This window comes from Phalaenopsis equestris, unplaced genomic scaffold, assembly GCF_001263595.1.
Source record: "Phalaenopsis equestris unplaced genomic scaffold, ASM126359v1 Scaffold000672, whole genome shotgun sequence".
Classification (NCBI taxonomy): domain Eukaryota; kingdom Viridiplantae; phylum Streptophyta; class Magnoliopsida; order Asparagales; family Orchidaceae; genus Phalaenopsis; species Phalaenopsis equestris.
In genome coordinates, this window is record NW_018165112.1 from 382578 (window position 1) to 400901 (window position 18324).

General features: G+C 37.9%; 2 protein-coding genes and 1 pseudogene across 3 annotated transcripts in view; 1 reads left to right on the forward strand and 2 right to left on the reverse strand.

The window, feature by feature from the left end:
* Positions 1-2095, reverse strand: part of LOC110030195 (zinc finger protein BRUTUS-like) — a 94488-nt gene extending 92393 nt beyond the window's left edge. For both annotated transcript variants that reach the window (XM_020732796.1, XM_020732797.1), the window contains exons 1-2: positions 1621-2095; positions 736-945 (exon numbers count right to left, since the gene is read on the reverse strand). In XM_020732796.1, coding sequence (XP_020588455.1) covers positions 736-945; positions 1621-1932 — 522 coding nt within the window. In that variant the 5' untranslated portion in view covers positions 1933-2095. The remainder of the gene's footprint in view (positions 1-735; positions 946-1620) is intronic.
* A 5181-nt stretch (positions 2096-7276) lies between these two features.
* On the reverse strand, positions 7277-15891 carry LOC110030196 (AP-3 complex subunit delta). Its single transcript, XM_020732798.1, has 2 exons — positions 12985-15891; positions 7277-7651 (listed from the first exon to the last, which is right to left on the reverse strand). Exon 1 carries the CDS (start codon positions 15808-15810, stop codon positions 12988-12990), a length of 2823 nt encoding a protein of 940 aa, XP_020588457.1. The 5' UTR covers positions 15811-15891; the 3' UTR covers positions 7277-7651; positions 12985-12987.
* LOC110030197 lies at positions 8691-10750 on the forward strand (annotated as a pseudogene).
* Positions 15892-18324: the final 2433 nt, after the last annotated feature.

An 18324-nucleotide genomic window follows, 5' to 3' on the forward strand; every position in this document is an offset into this window, starting at 1 on the left:
CAACACAAAGAAATAGAAAAACTTTGCTTGGGAAATGTATTACTAGGCCACCTAAGTAAAATGGACCGGCAATTGATTTTTTTTTTTTAATTTATTTTATGTTTATAACTGAGGGGATTGAAGCTTTCTTGGTCTATTACAATCTAAGAAATCAATTAATTATTTGTGCAAGGATTAAATTTTGTACTCACAAACAAATTGAAAAGTACAAGAAAATAATATTTCAAGAGAAAAAAGTAAGAAATTGTGGAGAAGAAAGGGAGAATCAATGTGAGTCAATTAAGAATAAGGTTATATTGAAATAGAATCATGGGGTATGTGTCATATCTAATTTCTATTAGCCGTGTTCATGATGAATCCAAATGGCTCAAAGAAATTTCAGAAAATTTTCAAGAAAAAAAAATTTTGAGGCATGACAGGAATAGCATGTTTGACGTGTTGGATATGTGTGTCCAAAGTGTCCGACCATCAACAATGTGTTTCTAGGTCAATATAACTTATGGGACTGCTTATGCAAGATAGAACTAAACTTTACCACTTCAATCATTTTTAGTTACACCAAGGTGATGGTTTTGAGTGAGTTTAACATTTCGAAAACCATAATATGAAAAGTCCATCCCCAGATTAGCCTTGAAACAAAAACAACAAAATCGAAGTTGCACCCTCATAAATTCATATATAATTGCTGAATTTTGACAAACTCAGTAGCACGGCATCTTCTATATGACAACTCACCTGTTGCTCCTCTTTAGACATGTGCTGGTTGAGTGATGTCTTGATTGCTCCGGTGCGTGAAGCAAGTTCTCTTAGAAATCTATCATCGCCTTGCATGTTTGAGCTTAGCAGATCAAACAACTGACTGAAAAGATCATTTTCTCTCTCATGTTCAAGAGAATACGTCCTTGCCACATTCTTTACTCTGATATCAAGAGCTGGGAAAATCACCTATCATTTGAAAGGAAGCATATGAGATTAAAATTACATATGATGCATTTGCTCTGAGCAGCATACAAATGGCAACCATGTTCACGTGGAATGAATAAAACTGATTGAAGACACAAGCACAAGGAAAAAAGTATGCATATCCAAATTAAATTCATGCATTTATGACCACAAGACTCAAAGAATTCCAATTTGTTAAAAAGCCCTGAGATTAAAAATGCTACCTCTTACATTGAACCAAGAACTGAAAGATATACGAAGGATTCTAATGGAAGGACACGGAAGAAAACGAATTAAAAAAAAAAAAAAGGTATCCAAACAGAATAACTAAATAGAATATAGCGCATTTAGAATTTCCGCACAACAGGGCAATGGGAAATGGAAAGAATTAATTCCCAAATATAAAAAATCTACTCCAAAAAAAACCAAAGCCCGATTCCAACTTGCATTTGGCAATCATACTAAACAAAAGAAATAAAATGCTTCCACAGCAACTTTCAGTTCTTATATCCAAGCTTCCCTCACACGACCACTGAATCATGCCTCACACCCACAGCCACATCTCCCTAACAGCAAAACTCGTAAACCTAACCACATAATCATAAGAAACCACATTCTCAACCCCAAACCCTAGAAACAGAAACAATCACAGCAGGCGATACACGCAAGCTTTCATACCGCGTCCTCTGCATTGCAGTGATGCTTATATATATCGAACAGGAACCGACATCGCTCCGACAGCCACCGTAGATCGCCAACCCCATCCGTAGCGAACGCAATCGCGGCTCGGTGCAGCTGCTCGAGCTCTGACCGGATAGCTTTCTGAAATACCATAAACATAAATATCGGAGACTTATCACCCGAATTCATGCAGGTTGAAGATGACGCCGCGGGAGTAGAAGACGAACACGGGGTGGCGGGGTCGATGGAGTTCACGGGTTCTTGTGGTATCAGGGCCAGAACTCCGTCCCCTGACAATGGCGTCGCCATCCTGCTGCGGTGCTTGAGGTAGGTTTTATGAGAGCGGGTAGGAGTAGAACTGCAATAAATTCCAATCACTGCGCAGGTCGTCGTTTTAGCTTCTTGCGTTTGTCTCCGGAACAGAGACGGGGAGAAGAAGAGAGGCTGAGAATCGGGGACGAAGTGGGTTCGCTTTCGCTGATTAGGCGATTGATTTATTGAATTCCGTTTTTGCCCTTCGAAAAGGATATATTGTGTCTTTTGTGGAAAGGTTATTGGACCGACTGGTTGGAGGATATAAATATAATTTGCCAGCTGAGCAAGAGTATCTTGTCGCATAGGATTGAAAAAAGAGTGGAATATTTTTTATTGAGAGGAGGTTCGGAGTATCTAAACAATTTAAAATTTAAAATAAAAAATAAATTATGATTTTTTTTTTCTTTTGTGAAAATCACGATCACTCATGACTTTATTCAAAAATAAAAAATAATAATAATATAAAATATATTACAACACAACACAAAAAATAAAAAAGACTCACTAAATAAAAAACATACATAACAGAAGCTCGTTCGTGTCTTGCGTAGCAGATGATCAATGAGACATTATTTTCATGTTGCGATGAAGAAGAGAGTCGTCTCTTACTTGAGTAGGACGCGATTAATGAGATTTTCTTTTGTGTTGTTGAGATGATTTATATAAGAGGTCACTCCTAACCTCCAAGAAGTTGTAAAAGAATTTGTATCTGCATAGGATGTGAGAAGACTAACCCACTACAAACGTGCTCGGGACATTGATCTGAATGATCTTTTGCGACTGCAGTGAAGGTTGCTCCTCACTTTAAAGATTACTTCAGAGATGATTTTCAAGATGCAAATGAGATTCCTTAATCAGTTGGATAATGTACATCATTGAGAAACGAAGTAGGGTCTCGATGTCTCAAAGTTGAATATAGCGTCGAACAGAACTTTGCTTCCCTCAGATGAAGCTAATCTGATGTGTGTTAGAAGATTCACGACAATAGAATAATGATTATTTATCGTCCTAGCTTTGTATGAAAAATCAGTCCACGCTTAAATAATTAAACAGAAGTGAATAGGAGAAGACATCGATTTTTTTTGTGGAAACCCCTTGAATGGGGAAAAAATCACAGGGGCATCGCCCAGTTGAAATAATTCACTATGAATGGTGAGTAAATGAGTTCACTCTTTTTCTGAATCAGGAAAAATGAAATAACAAAATTGTATATTTGTAATTGGTTGTAGTTCTTAACAACAGCATTTTGCAAGGGCTATAGTTGATTACTACATATGTCATAGTTTGTCGTGAGTGTTGTAGATGATAGTTGTAGTGTCAGTTTGTCGTGAAAGTCGTAGTTGATAACCATGACAGTAGTTGGTCAGGTGAATTGTAAATGGTTGCTTCAGGAGTGTCGGTTGGCCGCAGAGGTCGTAGTAGGAGTTGCAGGAAATGTAGACTATGTAGGTTGTATATACCAAAGTGGTGAGCAACAATGACATTTGTGGGCCGCAGGGGCCGAAGTCAGAAGCTGCACAAGTTGTGGACCATATATGTAATAATTGGTCACGTCAGCCGTAGTGATAAGTGGTAGTGATGTCTGTAGGACGCAAGGGCTCGAGTCGAGAGCTATACGAGCTACAGACCACGTAGGTTATAGGTGGTCACGTAGGCTGCAGTGGTGAGTTACGATGGTGTTCGTGGTCATAGGGGGTCGTAGTCAAGAGTTGCACGAGCTATGGATCACGTAGGCCGTAGTGGTTAGTAATGATGTTCATAAGCTGCAAACGTCAGGTTCGGAATCTGCACAAGCTATGGACCATACGAGTAGTTGGTTACGTAGTGTGTAGTGGTGAGTAGTAATGATGTCCGTAAGCCGCGGGGGGCCAGAGTCTAGAGCTGCACGAGCTATGGACCACGTAGGTTGTAGTGGTGAGTAGTAATAGCATTTAAAGGCCATGAGAGCCGGAGTCGGGACTTGCACGAGCTGTGGGCCAAATATGTCATAGTTGATCACTTTGGCCGCAGTTGGTGAGTAGTAATGACATCTGTAGGCGCGGGGATCAGAGTCAGGAGTTATACGAACTAGATCAGAGTCAGGAGTTATACGGACTATGGACCACCTATTTTGTAGTTGGTCACGTCGGACGTAGAGGTGAGAAATAATGACGTTCGTAGGTTGTGAGGGCCAAAGTTCAGAGTCGTAAGAGTTATAGACCACATAGGTCATAATTGGTCACGTCGGTCGTAATAGTGAGTTGCGATGGCATCCGTGGGCCACAAGGGTCGAAATTCAAAGCTAAACGAGTTGTGGACCACGTAGGTCGTAGTGGTGAGTAGGAATGACGTCGACAGGGAGCGAGGTCCGGAGTCAAGCTGCATGAGCTTTGGATCACATAGACCATAGATTGGTCATGTAGCCGTAGTGGTGAATAGCAATGATGTTCGTAGGTCGTGGGGGTCGAAGTCAATAGCTGCAATAGCTGTGGAGCACGTATGTCATAGTTGATGACATAGGTCATAGTGGTGAGTTATAATGATGTTTGTTGGCCATGAGGGCAGGAGTTAAGATCTGCACGAGAGTATGCAATGTGCATCGTTACCCCATCTTCGAGATACGCTGTTGCACCTTCTTTGGGGTGCAGGGGCGTTGTTGCGCCGTTTTTGCGGTCAGCCTAATGTTCAGGATGATGCGCCGCTTCATAAGTTGCTTCGTGACTTTGCGACGTTATTTGTTGCTTTGTACTGTATTTCATCGCAAGGAGTGGGAGGCAGTCAATGGAGATTGGCGGTAGTCTACTAGTAGTGGTTGATGGAGGTCAGCAGGTGTAGGAGTGGCAGACAACTTCATCCCTTCTCCAACCTTCAGTCTTCTTCAGGCTTCGAACTCTCTCCCCCCATTTTCAAGCGAGGGGCGAGTCTCAATTTATAAAGTCCCACCTGCAGTTAATGAATGAATCTAAACCACTTTGATCCATCGCCCCAAAGAGAGTCTCTCGATCAGATGGTGTTTGATGGACATTTAAGTATCATAATAATATCAGAATTGAGCTATCTTAGACTCATTAGATACATCTTATCGAGAAACTCGATTCGACTATAAGTTCATCAAATTTGACGTATATTTGACCTTCAAAATATTCCCCAAAAGCTTTCAAAATCGGTTTAATGTCTTGATCGATGTTTAATGTCTTGATCGATGCTTGATTTGGTTCAGATTAGATCAATTTTAGTACCATTGAATTTGTCTTGTCGAACCGTTCAGTTTGACTGAAAGTTTGCTAAAATTAAAACGATGAATGACTCTCAATCAAAATCTGCATGTTTCTCATTCAAAAGATCAGATCCATCTCATTCCTTTATATTCATGTATGTTAGTGTATCAATAATAATAATAATAATAATACTAATAATAATAAACCCTAACAAACATTGCGACAAAGAGATATACAAAACATAGTGAAAATAAGAATATAAATCTAATATTTCAGTTCTAACAACTATAAAAGGCCTTGGTCAAATGATGTGGGGGAGTTGAAAAATCAACCGATGAGATGGCATATTCGTAAATAAACATCCGGGACCGTTGGCGCGGGCGAATCACGCGAGCGAAGGAGATGAGGAACGTGCCCGCTAATGGCGGCCACGAGGATTCGCCCACACGACTGATGACCGCGCTGACAATTGACTAGCGAAATAATTTGTCGCCTCCGCCTGATTTTACCCCCGTTAGTTATTTAAGAAAGATTTACATACATACCCCTCAATTTTTATACATTTACATATCCATTTTCTCCTTCTGAAATCGTGTGTACTTTAATTTCTTTTTAAGCTAAAATAGTGATAATTTTTATATGACACAGAAAGATTCGAGTGATAAAAATGTAAAAAATTTAAAGCTAAGTTGTTCTATTCGTAAATAAATAGAACTTGGTGATACAAAAATAACACGTCTTTATTCCACTAAGTGAGGTCGGCTACATGAATTTTTTTCTCTAATCGGTACAATTGAGTGTCATGTTTTCATTTAATTTTAATAGAATAAGATCATTTTATATACAATATGTTCGAGTCTTTTTTAAGTTTATCCACACTTCTTAACATAAGTCGATCTAAAACATCTACTTTACTAACTGGAACATCAGATGGTCATCTAAAATGACTCTCTTTAATCTTTTCTGCCACCAGAGCTACACCAACGCTATCATGGATATATTCATTTTGCAAATTTTATAAAAAAAAAAATACTTTTTAAATATGATTTTATAAATTTGAATTTATCTGTTCGAGTCCCGCTCATATTCAAAATGACTCGTAAAAAAAATATGTTTATACTTTGCTCAAATGTAGCTCTAATACCTTTAAAAAGATAAATTTACAATAATTTTTTTTTTAAATAAAGCATAACAAATCAAAGCAAAAAAATATAATAAATATTACTAATTTAATTATTTAATTAATTCAAAACACGATTGAGAAAATATTTATTTATGTTCGATTTATTTATAAATCGAATTCAAAATTATTATTCGTATTCGACATGATTGCTTAACAAATGAATAAAACGTGTAAATTCCCAAAATACCCCTGAGTTAAAATAACTGTATTTTTGATGTGATATGAAAATTTCGGGTGGTATAGAAGTAAAAATAAAATAAAATTTTGATGTTAGATATGTAAAAAGCACAATTTAAAATGTTGCATTTATCAACCTCTTATTTTGAACTCCATAAATGCTACTTTTATAAAACTTACACTAAAATGTGAGGAAGGAAAATTAGCATATATTCTTAATCAGTGCTTCTTGGGGGTAGATTTGTAAAAAAACATATTGTTAATGACATCAAAATATATGCATGAGGTGTAAAACACATCTCATGCATATATTTTGATGTAATTATGACACTAAAGTATTATATAAATAAGAATGGTTTACATACATAGCACTCAATTTCCATGTATTTACATATATATCCAACACATGCATAAATATCCTGTATTTTTAGCAAAAATACAGAAGATAGAAGCTGAACAAAATTGAATGTCACATTGCTACAACTAATTGAGTATCTTCACAGCTGACAGGAAGAATAAGAAGGGAAATTTACATACATACCATAAGATTCTTATGTAATTACATACCAACACCTAAACTTTCATTTTTACATCCAACACTTTGGTGTGAGAAAGCTTAGGCGCATTTAATCGCCGTATTTTTGCAAAAAAATTTCTGTACGGACTCCTGACGTACCTCTAGGTGCGGCGCAAGGTATTCGTGAGTTATTTTCAGGTTATTTCTGAATTATTTTCAATAATCCCGAAATAACTCAGAAATAACCCGCAGTCTTTATTTTTGGGTTATTTCGAGATTATTGAAAATAACTCATAAATAATCTGAAAATAACTCAGAAATAACCTGCACCGCACGTAGAGATACGTCAAGTGTCCGGACAGAAAATACGCGCGTATTTTTGATGCAATGTTAAAGATTCGAGTGTCATGGATGTAAATACATAAGAATTCTGCGGTATTACGTAAATGCCCCTTGTAATTTGCAGTGAAAATCTAACAAAAAATTGTAACTGAGTATACATATATGGAAGAAAACCAGAACTGACCTGCTGAAACTTCCAGCTCTGAAAAGAAAAAATACTGAAGACTTCTTCTTTGTTCCATCAGCAGTTCCTCATTCATTGAAGTGTATGTAGGACTGCAACAGACTATTTGATTTCTGCACTAAAACATAGAAAATTATGGGGCTTAGAAGCTTATTTTTTTGCTGAAATTAGGGTTTGGAAAAAATGCATATTGTTCTTGCTCGAATAGGAAGGTGTTGAATTGAAACATATCAATATTTCACCAGATCTTGGAGGATTCTGAGAAGTTACTGACTATAGGTGTTTTTGGGATATAAAGAGAACACGGATAGAAGAGAGAAATACAATGACAATGCAATCTCCGGGTAGGACCGGAAGAGAAGATCGAGGGCGGTGGTGTTGGTAAGGTGGCAAGGGGGAAAGGGGGAAGGGTTGAGGGATGTAGGATAGTTTGGAAGGTTGGAGAAGTGCGGGAGGATGACGGGAAGGATGGACAGCAGGTATCGGAAGGCTGGACAACAAGGGTATGCAGCAGGGAAAGGGTTGGTAGGGGCTGGAAACTAGGTTGGAGGCGGCTGGGGAAGGAGCACAGTGGTAGGAATGGTCTGAGGAAAAAGTTACGGTATAGAGGATTGGGAATAAGGGGGGTTACGGCAGAGGGGATGGCTTACTGTGGAAGGAAAACCAGCAAGCTACAATCAAGGCAAGTGGAGGTGGACGTCAGAGAAGCTAAATCACCACAAGGGAGCTGAATACAACTGGAGTACCACCCTAATGATCAGATGCAACCCTAAAAAGAAAATAAGACTTCAACAACTGTCCTTACAAATTGAAATCAGAAAATAATATAAGCTGAAACCTAAAATCAGAAAAAACTAATTTGTATATTCTTTGTTAGAAGTTATATTAGGAAATAATTTATTCATATGAGAAGTTATGGGGGATAAATTATTTCCTTAGATAAGGAGTTATTTTCTTTTCCATTTTATATTTATTTCCTTGAATAATGAGTTATTTCTTTTCCTATTTTATGCTTTTCTATTTTATGTTATTTCCTTTTATCTCCAAATAATTAATATGAATTGAATAATTAGATATATTAGGTGATATATTTTTCCTTTCATATTATTTCATTTTATCATCTTTCCTATTTTAGGATTCATATGTGGGTTATTTATACCTCCTCTCATATCAACAAAATTAATTCCGCTTAATTTCACATTATACTGAATTTCAAAATGGTATCAGAGCCAAATTCCCTACCCCAGCTACCAGTCCTCCCTCTAGAGCCACCGAACTCCCTCCTGCCATTCTCCTTGAATAAATGGAGGGATGCTTTCTCTCCTCGATCCTGCCTGCTCTCCTTCTTGATCATTTCTCCCGCGTCTTTAATTTCTCTCCAATTGCTTCATTCTCCCTCTCAAGGTTTCTTCTACATCAAACTAGTGGCGGTGCCGACTCCCTTCTACTGGCTTCTCACTCACAAATTTACGTTGATCCAACTGCAAATGGGGTGCGCGGTGGAGGCGCCGTCCTCGGAGCCCGAAAGGTGGCATTCCTAATCACCAACAACTCTGTTCCCTCTCTCTCGACTTCGATACCTCGGTCTTCAAGAAGGAGAAGGTCAACTTTGCTGGCCATGAAGAGTTCATCGTTAGAGGTGGAAGGGATCTATTTAGTTTATTGTCGGATGCGTTCAAGGGAATCAAACAAATCGGTGTTATAGGTTTGGGTTCGCAGTGCCCTGCTCAAGCACAAAACTTGAGGGATTCACTTGCCATTGCACATTCATATATTATTGTCAAGATTGGATTGAGGAAAGGTTCTCGATCTTTTGAATAAGCCCGAGCTACTGGATGTAGTGAAGAAAATGGAACTTTGGGTGATAACTAGGAAACAATTTCAAGCAGTGATCCTGTTTTGCTATTAATTTCAGAAACTGCACAAACATATAATTATGAAAAGATTTTCTTTCACGTGAAACTGAACAACATTTTGGGATTATCACATGGTTCTTCTCGGCTATTTAAAGTCACAGGGCCTTGTCTTCCCTAATAATATTAGTGTTATCGTTGTATGTCCCCAAAGGAATGGGTTATTCTGTGATAAGGCTTTATGTTCAAGGAAAGGAGATAAATGGTGCAGGAATCAGCTCAAGTTTTGTAGTTCACAAGGATATTGATGGAAGGGCTACAAATGTCGCTCTCGGGTGGTCAGTTGCTTCAATGACGCCTCAGATTGAGGTCCTGAGGAAGAAGAGGCGTTCTTATTCAAAGATGATCAACAAACGTGTCATCGAATCAGTGGATTCCCTTAATCCTTCCATGCATGCTGGTGGAGTGGCATTCATGGTCGACAATTGTTCGACACCAGCTCGTTTGGGATCGAGGAAGTGGGCACCGCGCTTCAACTATGGCTGCGTTTGGGGCAGCATATAACTACGGGCAGCGTTTTGAAAACGCCACCTTACCTTTTGATTCGAGCGTTTTTCCAGATTATTCCAGAACGACGTTTTTAATATGTTAAGGACGCGTCCCGCGGGATCATCTCCACGGGTCACATTCGTTCCAGTGTGTATTACTCTGCTGCCCTCCCAGGTAAACCTATTGCGCTCGTCTAGCCGCGTCTCCCTTCATCTTCGGTAATCCTTCTCGACAAGTAAACACAACCTTTGTTTTTTTTTTCTTCTGCTGCCACTCTTCTGCTCCTGTGTTTTTTTTTCAGTGGAAGAGGGATTTGGTAAACACAACCTTTTATTTTTCTTCTGCTGCACTATGCTGCCGCTCCTCTGGTCATTTGCTTTTTTTTTTTTTTTGCTGCGGAAGTCATATCCAAGCCTACTCATCCCTAAATATTCCTATACAATCAACTATTGACTTGCCCAAATAACCACCATAAATTTAACCCTAGTTCCTCACTAAACCCTTGCACGCTCTATTCTACATCTGTCATGTACCGCCACAGAATAGTGTGTATCGCTTCCTTAGAATCCTCCCACCACCAAATTATCAAGCAATCCTATTAATGACTAACCAATTAAGTATAATATACCTTAATGGAGTGATAATTTCATTCATCACTGCAAAATGGAACAATTTTACACATTGTTGATTGAGATGACACTACTATAACAAGGCATCAATTTAGGTCCACGGGTTGAGTTTGAGTTTAACCAAAAAAATGACCCAATATAAATATATTCAATTCAAATCCAAACCGTTCATTGAATATGTCAAAATTTTCTATCTCGAAAGTGATATTGCCTAACCCAAACCAAAACTAATAAGAAATAGAAAATATTTAAATTGAGATTGGATAGAGTCAGTCTGACCCAATATGAAAACAACTTGATCAAGGCACTAACTCAAACAAAAAAAATGGTAAAAAGAAAAAAAAAACTATGATTTAATCAAAGTTAGTATTTTTCAGTTTGAACTAAACCCAACTTGACTTTTTTCAAGTCAATTTGCTGACTTAAACTCGACCCAAGTATAATATCGGTTGGCCCAAACTCAATTTTTTTGTGATGGATCCAATATTCACACCTCTACTGCTACATAATTAAGAGGCCAAACCCCTTTTGATGAAGGAATCTTTCTTTAACAAGGATAAGTTTTTTAAATTTTTTATATAAATTTTAATATTTTGGTCAAAGTTTAAAATTACGCAACTGAAAATTGAGAGATTTTTATCTGTGAGGTGAGATATAATCCTTAGAACAAATAATATATGCAAAATAAGAAATATTATACTAATATTAAAATTTAAAGTAAGAAATGATATATTAGCGTCCTAATATCAAATCATAAAGTAAGAAGAATCATGCAAATATTAGAATAAGATAGCAAAACAAATTAAGAGCATAACCAATCAAAATAACTTCAATATAATAGTTCTCTCCTACTCCCAAATCAAAGTAAGAATAATAAGCCACTAAAATTAAGGCTTATAAATTCAATGGTCAACGGTCTTTTTCAGCACTGAGTGGGCCTTCATTAGAACTTTCATCATAACAAATTGATTTCTCTCATGCCTCATCCTCAATTATGTCAATATTCACCTAATATTTCACATCTTTAATCTCAACCATCTTATTCTAATTCAATCAATAAAAACAAATAAAACATTAATTTAAAATTTAAAATGATGGCTATTTTGACTATAATATTTTACATAAATTTTTATGTTAATTTCAAATTGACTTAGGTTAGACAAATTGGCCTTACTTCTATCTCCATCTAAGAAATCAAAATCGAGATCTTATAATAAATTTGAAAGAATAGTTTCATTGTCATAGTACACAAATCATTCATCATTTAATGGCATAGCATTACAGACTAACGAAATTTCATCATCCTTCGAAATATGTTTCCTTCCATATATATTTTTTAATCTCTTATTGTACATGATATAAACTATGAAGTTCAATCATAAAAATTTAAATGATTTCTCATATTGGAGTGTGCGTGAGACAAAAAGCTAGGGTAAGCGTGCATGAGACCGTAAGCTGTGATGAACAGGAATAAAGTAATAAGAGAATTTTGATTTTATAAGCACGATACAAGCGAGAATTGGAGAAATATATCTAATATTTATTTTCTCAAGAAAATATGCCAAAAAGTTTTTAGTTTACTCTTATTGTCATTGTAAGAGTAGTGTACTGGTTTAGTGGGCAATGATATAATGATTGTCATTGTGATAAATATTACTCTTTGTTATTGCTAAAATCTATTATGTTATATCTACTATAATTACATTCTGCTATAGCAAATTTATAATTTGCTCTATTTAAAATATTGGGACGCACTCTAATCTATTTGAATAATGCTTGAACCCTGGTCAAACATTGTCAAAGAACAGTCTGACTACTGTACTTCATTTCTTATAATATGCTCCCTCTGATAGGACTATTGTCTTATATTTTTTATAATTAATATACAAAATATGTCAAATGCACTATGTTGTGCCATAACTATTGTGATTGAATTCCTTATTATACCAGTCTAAGATAAATCCATAAACAAACCATGATCAAACAATCTTTAAAATTGATAGAGCATTAAACAAACAATAATCAATCCAACCTCAAACAAGCTTCACATAATCTGAGAACTTCATCAAACAATCTTTGAATCATGAACATTCTTTAAATCATCTTCGATAAACCATTGAATAATGATCACACCATTTTCGTATTATGATAGAACCATCTTTGAATCATCTATCTCTAAACAAAGATTCATCTATCTTTGAATCACGATCTAGCAATGACTGAAACATCTTCGAACACATTATATATACTTCAATTTTAAAAGGCAATCCACAATAATACCATTTGGTTTGGAGAAAAGTTGAAAGGTTAGAAAATATTATTCAAACTGGTTGAGAAAAAGTAAAAAATTAAAAATCAAAATGGGAACAATAAAACAAGTAGATAAATATACAAGTAGAAGAGGTTGTGTATTGCCTTTCACAAAAGTAGGTCTTGAACAACTTGTGCCTGTGGAGCTATGTCTAAAGAAGCATCCCCTGATTCTACTCTTTGCTGAAGCTTGTGTCTGCCATGACGATGGCTGTTCCTTGCGGAACTCCTATGGCCTTTTTCTTCTTTAGCCTCATTTTTCTTAGAATTTCTGTTTTTTTCTTTACCATGACCATGATGCTTGCCTTTTCTAGAGCTGGAACTTCCCATTTCTCTCTCTCGCATGACTGAATTCTCTTTCAAAGGTAAATCTGCATTGCTGATTGTTGAACTTTCTTTCACCAAACTATGTGTATGGTTCTCAGAAAGTGTCTTCTGGACTGTTGCTGATGTTGCAGAAAGCACATCCCTAACTGCACCAGAGAGTATATCTTCCCCTGGTTCCTTTACATGCCTTGAAGAAGATGGTAAATCCAAGTCTTCGTCCAACCTTACAACTGTAGGCCGAGGTTTTGCAGGCTTTTTCAATCTAGAAGTTGAGGACTGATCTGTAAGTTTTAAGAGATCATTAGTAGCATCGTCGGGGCTAACTGAATCTTTATAGTCATTGGCTCTTGGGTACTCATTTGACCCATGCACATCCGTCTCTGTAGAAAGATAATACAATCCATGCCGTTTCCTATGCTCAGCAAGCAAAGAAATAGACTCAGTTGTCAGTTCAGAGTCCTCCTTATCTTCATTATGACTGTGTGTTCGTGTGGAGAAAGATACTGAAAGTGATGGATGAACACCATTGTCCCTTAGTATCACATCAAGATCACCAAGGTTTTCCCTAAGCTCCAGCCCTTCAGGCACAAGGGCTCTCTTATGAGCATGTATTGATACAGGACCAAGCTCTCCAGAGAAAGCAGCATTCATAAATTTGACAAAATCCCTAATTTTGCCATCTTTCCTCCAGTTTCCATCATCAGCTTTCCACTCCTCAATCCCATTCAAAATATGAATCAAACCAAGCACATTACACGCCCTCTCTTGAACCTCCACTTCATCACATTCTGACAATGGTAGCATTGCCGTTACAATCAAGTTCAGCATATTGATGATGGATTTACTAGTTAAGAGTTCCTTCATCTCCATTGATTCCAGTTTGAACGAGGCCACATCAGAACTATCCTCACTTTCAGCACCAGTATTCTCATCAATATTACATTTAAAATCAGAGACCACCCCAACATTCACAAAAGAACTGAAGCAAAATGTGACAATTTTAAACACTGCTTGAATGTAAACAGCTCTCACCAGTGATGGCAGAAGAGTAGTTTTTGGCTGCAGAAGACCTTCCACTATCTCTAAGGGGTTCCTAGAAAACTGTATATATTCCCCCAAAATCCAAGCAGCAGCAGAGAGAACTCTATACAGAAATTGATTCCCAAGCAAAGCTGGATCAATCAAAAGAACACGAGCAACACGAACAAGTTCAGACCTAGCCTCCTTCACTCTCAATCCAATATCAATAAGCTGCCTCTCAACCTCCTCCCCCTCCATGAAATGCGGATTCTTTACCATCTCAGCAAGTAGCGATACATACCAATCAAAATCCATCACCAGTTCGTAAAAATTCCTGCTACAGGTTACAAGAATAGCTTCAAGGATCACATTGCTGAATTCAGGATCAGACATCAAAGCATGGTTGATGAGAATAGAGGAGATTTCCACTACGTTGTTTTCGAACACCATGCTCATGATTAGTTGGAGCGCCTCGTGACGGATATTTGGATCAGGATCAGCAAGTGACTTCACAATGGCTTCACGGCTCTCCTCCACCACCCAAGACTGACCTGGCCCGAGCATAGCTAGACCGTGTAGACCGAGGAAACGAAGATTGGGATCATCATCCGAAGCAACAAACTCCTTCACCTTCTCCACAGCAAGCCGCAGGGCCGTTTCTTCATCTGGGAAGCTGGAGAAAACGAGTCGGAGACACTCAAACACCAGAGACTTAGCCGGCGACCGGCGCATAAGCTCGCAGATCGGATCAACGAGTTTGCGCGTAAGGCGAGGCTCCAATACGATCAGGCGGGCAAATATTTTTATAATTTTGATGAGAACCCAGTTGTTGCGGCACTCGAGTAGAATTCGGTGAAAATCCGGGGCGAGCGGGAGATAGGGGCGGGGATCACCGGAGGAAACGAGCTCGCAAAATACACCAGCAGCAGCGGAGAGGAGAGGAGAGGAAGGAGATAGTGCTTCGACAAGTTTGGGGAGGAAGGTTCGAGCGAAATCAGGGGTGAGGCGGAGTACAGGAAGGGAGGTGGAGACAGCGCGGCAGCGTACATGAACTGCAGCGCGTGGGGAGGAGAGAAGAGATAGAAGATCGTTGGATAAGTGAAGGGCGAGATCGGGGGAGCAAGAGAGTGCAAGTAGATGTAGCGCAGGGGAGGAGACGGAAGGATTGGGAGATTGGAGGTCTTTGCGGAGCTGATGGGTGGCTAGGGGCAAGAGTTCGGTGGAAGAATGGTGGAAAGAGAGGGATGCGCACAGGTAAGCGGAGCGCTTGAAAGCGGGTACAGAGGAGGGGAGGAGCTCGAGGGCGTGGAAGGCGGCCCAGGACATGTCGAGGAAGTAAAGGGAGGAGAGATATGTGAGCTTTTGCAGGGCCAGGAACTTGGTGTCGGAATCGGTGGAGCGAATTTCACGGCGTATCTCGGCGAGGAGGCGGTGGATCAGGGACGATTCGCCGCCGGGGGCAGAGCGTAGGGCTTTGATCATGTCATCGAGGGAACGCTGGAAAAGTGAATCCACCAAGGAAGGAGCGAAGCCGCCGGAAGCAGAGGCGGAGCTTCCGGTAGTGGAGAAAGCGCCGGCGGCCATGACGGGTTATGACTGAGAATGGAAGCGAGGAATGTAGGGGTTAAGCAGATCGATCTCGCATTAAGGGATGGTATGGTCGAGGATTTCGTTGGCAATTGGGGCTAACTTGGTAAATGCACTATTGAATCCTGTAAATCCGGTCCAAGAAATCGAACCTAAATCAGGAGATAGAGATGAAAAGATAATTGCTTGAATTGTTGATTAGTCTTTATCAAATGAAAGTATCTTTTATTTATAGAGAAGATGATACAATATAAAAAATTATATATTTACACCTCATCAAAAGAGAGATTTTTTAGGTATTTTATATGTGTAGATTTTTAGTTCGGCTACACTATAACTCCTTCGGATAAAATTAGTTAGTTTTAGTTCTGTATGATATATTTGTTGGACGAGACATGTTCGTTTGTCTTTGCTGCATCAGGTTTGTGGCCATTCTTTTATGGTTTTCGGGTAGGTGAGATTTGGCTCGATTGGCTTGGTTTTACGGGTTGGCTATACTAGTCTGGTTGTCTACTATTAATCCCTGGATATAAAATTTTTGTTGGTAGAGCAAGTTTAGGTTATCGAACATCGAGTAAGGGTGTATTTGGGGCAGCTTGTACTTATTCAGATAATCCGCTTATATGGAAACACGGACCACAGGGTTCGACTCGCTTTCCGCTTTCTGTGTAAAAAACTAACTGCATTTTCGGATAAGCTGCCCCACACGGAGCCTAAATCACTGTAATTCAACATGTAATTTACTCGTCGACGAGAAAAACTTTTTGGGATGTCTCTATTCAGATAATCCGCTTATATGGAAACACGGACCATAGGGTTCGACTCGCTTTCCGCGTTCAGTGTAAAAAACTAACTGCATTTTCGAATAAGCTGTCCCACACGGAGTCTAAATCACTGTAATTCAACGTAATTCAACAGGTAATTTACTCGTCGACGAGATAAACTTTTGGTGATGTCTCGTGTGGTTATGTGATTGCTAGTTTTCGGCCCCTAGTGAGAAATCCTGAGGGCGTTCGTGAGATAGCTCGTGATGTCGCATTTTTTTTAATTGGGCTATGACAAAAGGGAGATCGATTCCTTCGTTCTATTCGATAGACTTTAATCTTTGGTTCAGACAACCTTCATTCGATTGGCCTTTGACCTCCATTTTTTTTTTGGAGTAGCATCTAGTCAGACAGGTCTTAATTAGGGCTGTCCAAACGACTCGTTGTTCAAGAACAACTCGTGTTTGGCATGTTTAGTAGCTCGTGTTCAATTCGGTTGCTAAACACATGAGCCAAACACAAACTTTTTTTGCGCTCAATATATAAACGAGCGGAACATGAACAAAGTTTTGTTCGTCCGTGTTTGACTCATTTTGACTGCAAATAATTTATATATATATATATATATATATTGAGTATTATTTTTAAATAATTTAATTGATTACAATGTTTAATCAATTAAAATTAATAATTATAAATAGAATAAAAATATATTAAATATTATTTAAATGAATATTTTAATATAAATAATAATATTTAAATATCATCTCACTTTTAACATTCTACGACTGTGTGATTAGAGTTGTCAAAGTAGCTCATTATTCGTGCATAGTTCGTGCTCGACTCGATAAGCAAGCTAACCAAACACAAACAAATTTTTTGAGCTCGATATATAACCAAACACATCTAACTCATAAAAATTAATCTATACCTAGATGTTATGTTATCACTATTTTAACTTTTAAAAGTGAAATGATAACATAGGATCTAGGTATAGATTAAATTTTATGAGTTAGAAGTGTAAATACATAGGAAACAAATGAACTTAGATAATTAATATTACATCAAAATATAACTATTATTAATTTTTTTTAAAAGTTTAGGACATCAAATTTTCATGAATGTAAATATCAATTTTTAATCGGTAGATATGTAAATTCATAAGAATTATGTTGCATGCATGTAAATTTTTAATTTTTTATTTATTTGGATGAATATCTCAAAATGCATTATGAATGAAAATGCCTTGTGTAAGCATGTAGATGGGGATTGCCAACTTTTTGCGAACAACGAGCTTTTTTGACAGCCCTACTCGTGTGGTTATGTGATTGCTAGTTTCAGCCTCTAGTGAGAAATCTTGAGGGCGTTCGTGAGATAGCTCGTGATGTCGCATTTTTTTTTAAAATTGGGCTATAACAAAAGGGAGATCGATGCCTTCGCTCTATTCGATAAACTTTAATCTTTGGTTCAGACAACCTTCATTCGATTGGCCTTCGACCTCGGTTTTTTTTTTTTTTTTTTTTGAGTAGCATCTAGTCAAACAGGTCTTGATTAGGGTTGTCAAAACGACTCGTTTAAGAACAACTCATGTTTGGCACGTTTAGTAGCTCGTGTTCAATTCGTTCGCTAAACAAATGAGCCAAACATAAACTTTTTTTGCGCTCAATATATAAATGAGCAGAACATGAACAAAGTTTTGTTCATCCGTGTTCGGCTCATTTTGACTGGAAATAATTATATATATAAT

What these genes read in the sequence shown, in the direction of transcription:
- LOC110030196 (XM_020732798.1), bottom strand. Translation starts at nt 15,810, where the DNA reads ATGGCCGCCGGCGCTTTCTCCACTACCGGAAGCTCCGCCTCTGCTTCC.